Source organism: Rattus rattus, chromosome 10 (genome assembly GCF_011064425.1).
Source record: "Rattus rattus isolate New Zealand chromosome 10, Rrattus_CSIRO_v1, whole genome shotgun sequence".
Classification (NCBI taxonomy): Eukaryota; Metazoa; Chordata; class Mammalia; order Rodentia; family Muridae; genus Rattus; species Rattus rattus.
In genome coordinates this window covers 50,413,784-50,424,684 of record NC_046163.1, presented here as the reverse complement: position 1 = coordinate 50,424,684, position 10,901 = coordinate 50,413,784, and the positions used below count along the sequence as shown (strand labels likewise).

Here is a 10,901-nt window from a genome sequence, read left to right as displayed (position 1 = left end):
GCACTGTGCTTGGTGTAAAGTACAGAGCTCTCTCTAATGCTCCGCCTCTTATAGAACTTGACCATCAAAGCCTGGCCCCAGTGAATGCGGCACACACAACCTCCACCTATGTGCCTGCCTCTCACCCTCACGACCCTGCTCTGCCTCTTAGGTCATATCGGGCAGTTCCCACTGAGGTGCTTTGGCTGAGCAAGATGCTTTTAGTTTCTCCGCAGTCCACCCCCACCACAGGGGCTTCTGTGCCTACAGCTCCTTCCTACCTCAACGGTCAGTCCCTTCTGCAATCCTAGCAGCCCTGCATTTGCCACTCATCATTTGACATTCTCCACTGACACCTTTGCCCACCCCTAATGCACACACGACTGACTAGGTTATTCCTCAAGGGCGGGAGATTCCTTTCAGCCAATGCCAGATTTCTTTTTTTCCTGTTCCTCTCATTGAATTCCATTCTAACCTCACGCCTTCCAAGACGTTGGTCGGGCTTACGTTGATTGATTCTGGAGTCCCTGTCCCAGTGAGTCGCTACAAAAGTCACCTCTCAGGTTACAACAGCCTTTGCTGTTTGAAAATCCTCGAGCACAGAGCAACGTTGTTAGAGCAGTTATTCCTGGCCCCATTCCACATACTTGTAATCCAAGGTTATGTATCAGTGCTTGCCCAGCATGACCCAGGTAGTAAGACGCTGAATCCTAGCTCCAGTTCAGGTCCACCAGCTACTGGAATGCCAGGATGCTACCACGTCATCCCTTCTCTACCCCTTCCACCGTTCCTACACCTAAGCACCTGTTTGCTGTGTTGAAGGAGTTGTTTGGTTCTGTTCCCATACCATCATGTTCTTGTTGGCTATCCTTGCCAAGTGTTTTGTTATGTCTGCGGCAGGTGCTACAGAAGTGGGCAGGGCGGCCATCTGAGAGTCTGAATTCTCTCCAACTCCTACACGGGGCGCTGCCAACCAGAGGATCTGAGCCCGGGACTAAAGATAGGCACAAGTGACATGAATCCTTGTGGACTTCAAGTGCCTTGCAGAGCCTCTGAGGAGGGTGACTGTGAAAGAACAAGGGCGACAGCAACAGCAGCTGCCATTTCTTGAGCACCTACCGAGTGGGAGGCATGATGCTAGTTCTTTATTTACATTATTTAATCCTTACAACAGATTTCTAAGGGAGGTATTATTATTGGCACATGAGAAAAGGAATGCTCAAAGATGCGGGGCCAAAGTATGGCCCACATTTGTCTGACTCCAAAAACAGCAGATAAATAGCAAACTTCAATTTAAAAAACAAAACAAAACAAAACAAAACAAAAAAAAAAAACGTGATGATCCCTTACTCCCTGAAGGCAATCCTACCTTTGACTCTCCTTTTCCCAGGGGAAAAATCAGGAAAAGAGGAAAGCAGGGCAGGTTTTACCTCATACATAAACACACACACACACACACACACACACACACACACACACCACTCGAACGCACACACACTTATATTTGTCACCAACACCCTGGATTTCATAGCTAGGATGGGCCTATAATGGGTGAGTTTCCCCATTCCTAGTCCCCTTCCCTGGTGCTAAATAAAAGTGAATAAATACTAAATAAATACAACTGGGGCCCAGGACCCCACCCTGTCTTCCCCGCTCCCTCCTGTGACCTGCAGGGTAGAGGGGGCAGTTAAATAGATGGGGTACTGTCAAGTAGGCTCCTTTCCATTCACCAACACATCACTGCCTCCCAGGGCAGGAAGCCAGGGCAGGGCCAGCCTGCGGTTTGGGGCAGAGAGGCAGGCAGGTCTCACCCTCTACACCTCCCTACTGTGTTTTAGCATGAGGCAGCTGCAGAAGCCCGCTCATTCTCCCAGATGAGTCCGAGGCCCCGGCGCCCCAAAAGGGCAGCCGGGACAGTGAGGTTATTTCCGGCCTGCCCAGGTTCTCTTCCGAAGGATCTCCAGAATCTCTGCCCTACGTTGCAGCCAGTTTTGGGGAGGAGGGCGTGGCGTTGAAGGGACTGGCCAGGGGACAAAGAAACTGTACCGCAGACGTACATTCTGTGGGTTGCCAGCCACCAGGACTTGCAGCGTCAAGGGCTGGGCCAGCGGCCCATGTCCAGACAGTGTCTCTGAGGCTGCCGTGGCTCCGCTATAGCGCAAGCTGACTGCCCCAGGAAGTACCACATCTGTTGAGGAGGGCATCAGCGTGTATTCACCATTGAGGGCGTAAGAACCATCTGCTAGCTTCAGGGCCAGGTAGATGCTCTTGAGGCCAGACCCTCCCTGCTGCCGTACAAGGATATGGGTGGCTCCCGCAGGGATCGTGACCACATCGCTGTATCCGTACCTGTGAGGAAAAAGTAAATAAAGAACTGAGCATCACCTGAATCCCTTGAGCATGCCTCACTGTGTGTGTCTGGGTGTGTATGCGTGCGTTAGGAGTTGCTTCTTCAAGCTTCATGCGGTCTGCGTCCACTCTAGAACAGAGCTACCAGCACGTGACCTTCCTTACTCTTATCTCTGGACGCTTATAACTGCTTTTTGAATGTCTTGCCAGTCCTGGCTTCCCTGGGGCCTGTCCAATTCCTACTCTTCGCTCGGAGGTCACCGCCCAAGGAAGCCTTCCCTGATGCCTTCAAGAGTTCTTGCGCCCTCTCTGTTCAACATGTGGAGCATCCCACTGTAACCGCCTACTCCTCTGTCTCCCTGAGACTAGACTACAGAAAGTGTTGAGTCGGCAGGAAAGCCCTGGGCCCCAAGACTAGAACAGCAACCAGGAGAACAGAGCGGAGAAGAACTGCTGAAAGGACCTGAATTTTTTGAAGGAGCCTGACTGCTTGCTGCAGCTAGAGCCATTCCCACCGCACACCATGCACTTGTCGAATTTCTTTTTGGAGCCAATGATTCGATCACAGCCAGCGTGGATACAGCGGCCCTGGACACAGACAGAGGAGGAGTCTGGGGAACAGGGAGTTCCATCTGCCACCTGAGGAGTAGAGGAGGGACACCGTTAAGAGTGCTAAGTCAGCAGGGGTTTGTAAGCTAAACATCTGGGAGGTGGCATCAGAAAAGAACCGGTTAGGAGGGGATGTAGGGGACCACGACGATAATGATACATCCAATTGTCCATTGCTCCTGCATTGACTACGAATCGAGTGATGCACAAAATGCTTTATGTCTCACAATTGCTGTGTAAGTAAGACTTCTAAGGGTGAAATTGTGAGGTTTAGAAATATTACAAATTTGAGACCGCAAGGATTTTTAGTCCCAGCGCCAAACTCTAAACTTAATGGTACAGCCTCCAGATGACCACTAGAGGGCACCAAACCTGTACGAATTTTCTACAGACTACTGGAGAAGGGAGGGCGTCCAAAGCTAGTAGGACTTTTTTTTTTTTTTTTTTTTTTCTGCCTTGAACCGGCCACTCTGTGATACAAAAGGCGTGTCCAAGCTTTAGTAATCTACAGGAAGTCTACCCACTAAAGGACTGCCTGTCTGAGAACCAATACTTTGATAGAGGAGTCCGTGGAAAAGAGAGTCAAGGATTTCCCTGAAAGGTCTCACCAAATGTGGCGCAAAAGAACAGGGGAAGGGAGAAGCAAACAGAGATACAAGCGGGGGCAGCTTCACTGGCCACTGACCCAAAACCAGGCCTCTGTTCTCCTAAAACGGGACAACCATGGACAGACAAGGCTGAGTGGACCTGTATGCCGACTGCAGGACTGTAGGAATGTCAGCAATGATCTGGAGGAACCACTGGGAGGTGTATAGACCTCTACTGGGCCTGAAGGTTTCTGGTCCTCACCCGTGGCTCCAGTACGTAGTAGTAGCCCAGTGCCCGGGCCTGGCAGGTGAGTTTGCACTGGTCTCGAGGGGCTACACCTGTGTAGCGCGGAACCCAGTCCATGGGCCCCGGAAAACTCTTGAAGAGGTCGGTTCGGTGGTTGTAGGCAGCACACTGCTCTTCACGGAAGGTCAATGCTATAGGCATGAAACAACAGTTTGAGCCTCTCTCCTCAACACTGTCCCATACACCCTTCTGCCTGGCCCCTCAGAACTTTAGCCAGCGCGGCATCTCTTCCTTACAGATTTCCAGGAATAGTTCTGGAAAGATAAAGACATTTCCCCAGAAGCGGAGACAATCGGCACCTTAGGCCAGCACTCAAGGCGCAACCCTTCCTGTCCACCCCCCCTTCCCAGGGCTCCCAACCCTCACACCCCTCACACCCCTCACCTGAGCCATGCGGGCAGTTCTTAGTGTTACAGGAACGGAAGCGGGTACGGCGGCCCTCACAATACTTTCCACCATTCCGGGGGACAGGCTTTGTGCAGTCCCGGGAGGAGAATTGGACACCACCTCCACAAGTCCTGGAGCAGTCACCCCATGGTCCCCAGGGACCCCAGCCTCCAGCCTGAGGAATCTGCAGGGGCACAAAATGGGGGCAGGATGAGCACATTTCTCCTAGGCTTAGGGTCAGGTCTTTCTACAGGCCTTTTACCCAAGTCCTGCCCTGAGGTCTCACATTGAAGTCCTTGAGCTGGTCCACGTGGAGACAGCGGCCACCCATACAGGCCTGTGCAGGTCCGCAGGGAGTACCATCGGCCCAGGGTGAGTGCTTAGTCTGACACATGGCATGGCCATTGAGGTGGCCAAAGCACCAGAGGGCAGCACAGGGCGGTGGCAGCTGTGGACAATGGCTTGAGTCAGGACCAAAGGTCAGTTGGCATTGGCGGTCAGCATCATAGTCCTTGCCAGGAAAAGTCACTGGCAGATGCAGGGGAGCCTCTGGTTTGTCTAAAAGGCAGTGTCCTGAAAGGGGAGTAAGATACAAAGTTAGCAAGAGCCTGCAATTTAGGATTACCAGTTAAAGCTGGGGCGCCTTCGTACTTAAGGTACCCTTGGCTACACAGTGTTGAATGCTTACTATGTGATCAGGGCTAGGAAAGCCATGGCCCATAACATCTCATTTACTCATCACAGGACTGGGGAGCACTGACTAATTACATCTAATTTGCCTGCTGGCCAACTACAAGCACAGAGAAGTGGAGTAACTTACAGACACGTGTCTGCCTGTAAACAAAGAACACAGTCAGCACAGGAACCAAAAAGTACTTCTTTTTTTTTTTTTTTTTTTTTTTTTTTTTTTGGGAGCTGGGGACCGAACCAGGGCCTTGCTTGCAGGCAAGCGCTCTACCACTGAGCTAAATCAACCCCCAAAAAGTACTTCTCCACTCCACCACCACCACCATCATCACCACCATCATCACCATCATCATCATATCATCGTCATCATTATCATCATCACCACCACTACCACCACCATCATCATCACCACCACCATCATCACTACCATCATCACCATCACTGACATCACCATTATTACCATCATCGTCATCATCATGGTCACCACCACTCCCACCATCATCACTACCATCATCATCACTACCATCATCATCACTACCATCATCATCACTATCATCATCACCATCACTGACATCACCACCACCACCACCGTCAACATCATCATCATCATCATCATCATCATCATCATCATCATCATCATCATCATCATCATTGCTACTTGTAGAGGGTTGGCCTGATGGTACTTGTATTCTAATGCTAACACTGGCTCCTCAAGACCTGGCTACCCCCATGTTATTTTTGATTGGTGGATAAAGATGTCTATAGCCAATAGTGTGCAGAAGAGACACAGGGGGTTTAGGGTTCCAGGTTTGGGAGTCAGAGGAGAACCAGAAGTGGGAGAAGGTAAGGAATGGAGGAGAAGCCCCCATGGATTAGTGAGTCATGAAATAATGGCCATGTGGGTTGACTAATTGGGAGTTCAGAGCAGCCCAGATAAACATGGCAGATTATCTAATGGGATTATGGACTGGGAAATAGGCATGATAACATAGAGGGCAGATATCTGCTCAGCTCTTATATGGCTTATTATAAAGATAAAAATTGTATGTGCCTTTTATCTGGGGACTGAATATTCAAGGTGGAGTAGAAACCCCGGATTGGGATTAAAAATTCCTACAACTATTAGAACTATTTGGGTTTTCTTTTCTTTTTCTTTCTTTTTTTTATGTATGAGTACACTGTGGCTGTCTTCAGACACACCAGAAGAGGGCATCGGATCCCATTACAGATGGTTGTGAGCCACCATGTGGTGGTTGCTGGAAATTGAACACAGGACCTCTGGAAGAGCAGTCAGTGCTCTTCACCACTGCACCATCTCTCCAGCCCCAGTATTTGTGTTTTCAAAACCATTTTTTTTTAAATCACATTCACTGATTTATCGCAGGAGAACGGAGTTTGCACATGCCACAGCACATGTATGGGAGTCAGAGGGCAACTTGCAGAGGTCAGCATCAGACTCTCAGCTTTGCCAGCAAATGCCTTAACCTGATGAGCCATCTTGCCAGGTCTATTTGGAGCCTTGTGGGCAGTTTTACTTTATAGCCTCGGCTAGCCTGGAACTTACTATTTCCACAGCCCAAGCTTGCCTGGAAATCATGTGGTAATTCTTCTGCCTCAGTTTACCAAATGCTAAGATTAAAGGCATACGCTAGCTAGCTACCATGCACCGTGGTTCTGTATAATCCTTCCTTTTCTCTCCCTCCCTCCCTCCCTCCTCTCTCCCCCCCTCTCTCTCTCTCCCTCTCTCTCTCTCTCTCTCTGTCTCTGCCTCTCTGTCTCTCTCTCTCTCTCTCTCTGCTGTCTCTCTCTCTCCTCTCTCTCTCTCTCTCTCTGTCTGCTCTCTCTCTCTCTGTCTCTCCTCTGCCTCTCTCTCTCTCTCTCAAGATATGATCTCCTTATATAGCCCCGGCTGTCCGGGAACTCACTACATAGACCAGGCTGGCCTCAAACTTACACAGATCCATCTGCCTCTGAGTGCTGGGATTAAAGGAATGTGCCACAATGCCCATCTATAGGATTCCCGAGAATGCTTCTAATCAGTTGCTTCAGGGAGCTGGAGAGACGGCTCCACAGTTTAGAGCATTTGCAGAAGTCTCAGTTCCCATCAACTACATCAAGTGACTCACAAACTGCCTCCAGTTTGTGGGATCCCACACCCCCTTTTTCTGACCTCCATGGCACCTGCAAGCACGTACAAAATACAGTACAAACTTCTGTCTGGAGATAGTCATTCTGCATTCTTGTACACTTTATTGAATAACGAGGTGATCTACTGATTTATAGCCAGTCCATTTCAATCTTGGACAGCCCCTAAAGGGTCAATTCTAATGTGTGGAGCCAACATTCGCATCCCGGTCCCCTGACCTGTGCTATTTGCTGTCATAGGAAGTGGGAACCACCAAGCTAAGATAGCAGCATTTCTCACCCCGTCACAGACAGCGGAGGAAACACAGGTGGGGGACTCAGTGTGGCCCACAGAGAATGTTCCAGAGATAAGAGTCCAGTGAGAGAGCGTAGGAATTGAGTCCCTACTTTGAGAAAGGTGTTACAGCTTACCATAGCCATTGTCCAGGAAGTCAGTGATGAATCGGGCACTGCAGGGGGACCAGGGCTCTTCAGGGTCCACGTGAGCCATGACAGGAGCCATGACATGGCGAGAGGAACTCCCCTGCCCATTCAAATTAGCACACGGTTTGGAGTTATCATGGAGCATGTTGAAGACATGGCCTATAAGAGAAACGGTGCCGCTAGTGTCCGGTGGTTCTATCCCATGTCCTTCCAGGGCTCCATCTACACTTGGTTGCAGTTGTCAATGATCAGATCCACCTTCCCCCACCTCCCCGACCCCCCAGATCCCTCATGGGTCTCTGGATTCAGTGTGTAGCCCCTATTGCTCTGTCTTCTCTTCCCCAAAGGAAAGGTCCCTCTCTGCTTATTTTCCGCTGTAGTTGACATTCCCAACCCTCCACTCCACTCCCTTACTCTCTTCCCTTCCAAATGCATATACTCAGGCATGTACATTCAGTTCAAAGTAAGCTTCCATCTGCTATTTTACTTAGTAGAAAAATCTATGCTTGTCTGTACCCAGAACACAGAGGGGATTCTGACCTTGAGCCTAGGGCTGGGGAGGACGATATCTTGGTAGCCCCATTCGTACTCTAGTGAGCCCCTTATATCCTTAGAGCATCCTCAGTCCCCCCTCATATCCACTTCAGGTGCCACACTGCCCCAGAGCTACCTTACCCAGTTCATGAGCGGCGGTGAAGGCCGACTGGAGCCCATCGTCCTCCACAATAGCACAGCTCCTAGCTGGGTCACACACTGTGCCCACATCAGCCATACCCAGAGTGTCACAGGTGGAGACCCCACACAGGTCCTGTGGAGAAGGAGCACAGAAGATGCTTAGGGCTTGATATCCAGAGTAGTAAGGAACTAGATGCTGGGTACCCAGCGTGGTCAGGGCCCACATAGGCACCCCATGGCTGGGTGGCTGGCACCAGGCTCATGTGCAAACCCAGGGGCATCTTCTCCATCATGCTCTGTGTAGTGGTTGTGCCTCTCTCTGTGTTGTGACCCCTTGCCTGTGGTGCTGAGGCCTTACCTGCCGGGTGAACAGAATGGCCGTGTCAAAGTGGTCAGGATCTGAGTCGTTCAGGGGGTTTAGGCCTTTCTGCCAGGTGCAGAAGCTGCGTAGGGTCTGGGCGGCACTTGGTCCCACTTGGGGCCCTTCCTGGCCCGACCCCAGGATTACGAGGCGAGTCACCACCAAGTTGACAGGGTTTCGGATGCTTGGATGCTTAAAGGCTTTGGCAGCGGCGGCCATGACCGTCAGCAGGTAGTGCTTTAACCCTGCCCCGTGGAATGCTGCCATCTTGTCATCTGCCACCACCAGTGTCTCCACGTATCTACTCAGCGAAGCGAAGCGCTTGAAGAGAAAAAGATGAGAGGAGGGTCGTGAGATAGCCTCCCAGATCCACGGATCTCACTCTCCTCCCTTCATTCCTGGGTCTAAAACTCAGCAGTTAGCTGGCCCTCACATACCCCACAGGATTCCTGAAGTGACTGGTTTGGGCCCTCCCCCTAACCCCAAATCCCATTGCTTTTGTGGTAATGTTGAAGAATCAGCTGTTGTTCTGAAAGAAGAGAGGGCTTGCCACGTTTCATGGCTAAGTGGGCCCCAGAGGTGAAAAGCAGCTGGGACTGCCTCGGGGGGGGGCGCCAGGGTCCCCAAGTGTGGCAGTGGCGGCAGGGGGCGGGGTGGGGCGGGGTGTGTGTGTGTGTGTGTAGAGCTAGCGGGCTGAGCTGCGACGTGTCTGCCCTGTGTGGTTGGAGGAACAATTCAGTCAGCAGCTAGGGCCACAGCCAGATCTCAGCGTGGCGGGTGTGGAAGGAGTGTCTGGTCCGGATTAAAGCTAGAGAAGGGGTGGGGGAGAAAAGGGGGAGACCCAGGAGTGGGAGGGAGGAAAGGGTAGCGCCTCAGGCAGCCTCGCAGTCAGCCCACAGTGTGGGAAGAGAATTGACCCAGAGGTATGGGCTGCCTCTCTTCGCCTGCCTACTCCTGTCCTAGTTTGCAGTTTGCCAGAACAATTTTAAAGAACATCAGAAGCCAAAAACTCAATCCCTCAGGCCTCAAAGTTTACTCCTGTAGCTGGGGGTGGGGGTAAAAAAATCACTGGGGCAGAGAAAAGAGCCTAGGCCAACAGGCTGTTAGAGCTTTACTGCTGGGAACTGTGTCAGCAGGAGACTCCATGGCCAGGAAGGGGCGGGGTAGGGAGGAGGAGAGGTCATTCCGGCCCAGAGAATCTGACCTACCTCAGGGAATCCTCAGAGTAAAGCAAAGGACTGAAGCAGGGAGAAGCCAGGATTTTCCAAAGAAAGGGTGGCGGAGATAGGGAAAGCAGAGAGAAGGAGAGAAACTGGAAAGGTACAAGTGGAAGTGGGAGGAGAGAGGGTGAATAGGGGTCAGTAGGACAGACATGGCGGGAGGATGATACGAGACGGGATCTCCGGGGTTGCCTACCTTGGTTCTGCGGGAAGTGGGACTGGGGCTCCCAGAAGGAGCCTTGACGTTGCATATGGGACCTCGGTTGCTGGCAGGACTCTTCCGGCGTAGGATGTGAGCCCCTGGTCCCCCAGCAGAGTTAAGGGCGCCTCCTTCCAGAGGCTGGAGGTGGAGTTCGGCCCCCCGGTACTGCAATACCCCCAATAGGGCTCCCCTGTCCCAGTGCAGAGACGCCACCGACTCCGGATCTCCATTGATGGTGCCAGTCAGGTAGGTACCTGGCTCTGCCCCACCCAGCATCTCAGGTGCCTGGCCCAGGTACTGTACTGTCAGCCCCTCTACCTGCACCCCAGGATCCTGCTCTAGTTCTAGTAACAATATCTCCCCAAAGGCTGGTAATCGGTACAGCAGCCTGGCAGGGACGCCTGAGCCAGGTATGATACTACTGCCGTTGAGCTTCTCTGGAAACACGATCTCCTCCTCTCGGGGGAGGGGGCTGGCTGACCAGGCTAAAGGCAGGAGGGAGGCCAGCAGCAGCAGCTGCTGCCACCGCTCCAAACCAGAGAAAGGCACAGTGCGGGGCGGCAGGCAGGGTTGGAATCTTCGCAGTCTGTGCCCAGTCAAGCCCCTCCTGGGATGCAAGCCCATCCTGGACATGGTACCAGTGCTGCAGCTGGGATGGATTGAGGCCATCTGAGGCAGCAAAATCCTCCACACCCTAACTGTGGAAGGCTCCTCGTTAAAGCCAGAAGGGCTCGGACTTGTGCCAAAATCCGAGGCAAAGTTTTTAGAGGGGCTATGGACGTTCAGAGAAGATGAAAAATGAAACAGCCCCTGGGCTCAGAAAAAGTGCCTCTCTCCTCCAAAACTTCCTCCTGTGCCCTCTGTCTCAGGTCTTTGTCTCTCTGTGACTCCTTGGCTTCTCCCTCTGCTCAGCTGTCTGTCTTTGCCTCAGTGCCTGCCCTGTCTTTGCCTTCTCCTCCTCCTGTCTCTT

At 51.9% G+C, this 10,901-nt stretch overlaps 1 protein-coding gene across 1 annotated transcript; it reads right to left on the bottom strand.

The window, feature by feature from the left end:
* Positions 1–1,308: 1,308 nt before the first annotated feature.
* Adamts4 (ADAM metallopeptidase with thrombospondin type 1 motif 4) lies at positions 1,309–10,600 on the bottom strand. The gene is made up of 9 exons (XM_032914747.1): positions 9,926–10,600; positions 8,507–8,830; positions 8,149–8,281; positions 7,462–7,632; positions 4,505–4,791; positions 4,216–4,402; positions 3,787–3,962; positions 2,792–2,967; positions 1,309–2,328 (listed from the first exon to the last, which is right to left on the bottom strand). The coding sequence occupies exons 1-9, from the start codon at positions 10,598–10,600 to the stop codon at positions 1,902–1,904; spliced, it is 2,556 nt and encodes an 851-aa protein (XP_032770638.1). The 3' UTR covers positions 1,309–1,901.
* Positions 10,601–10,901: the final 301 nt, after the last annotated feature.

Excerpts from the sequence above, each read along its gene's own strand:
- Adamts4 (XM_032914747.1), bottom strand. The coding sequence starts at position 10,600 with ATGGCCTCAATCCATCCCAGCTGCAGCACTGGTACCATGTCCAGGATG. Across the intron at positions 2,968-3,786 it reads ACTACGTACTGGAGCCACGG|GTGGCAGATGGAACTCCCTG; the intron begins GTGAGGACCAGA and ends TCTACTCCTCAG. Across the intron at positions 2,329-2,791 it reads GGCTCCTTCAAAAAATTCAG|GTACGGATACAGCGATGTGG; the intron begins GTCCTTTCAGCA and ends TTTTCCTCACAG.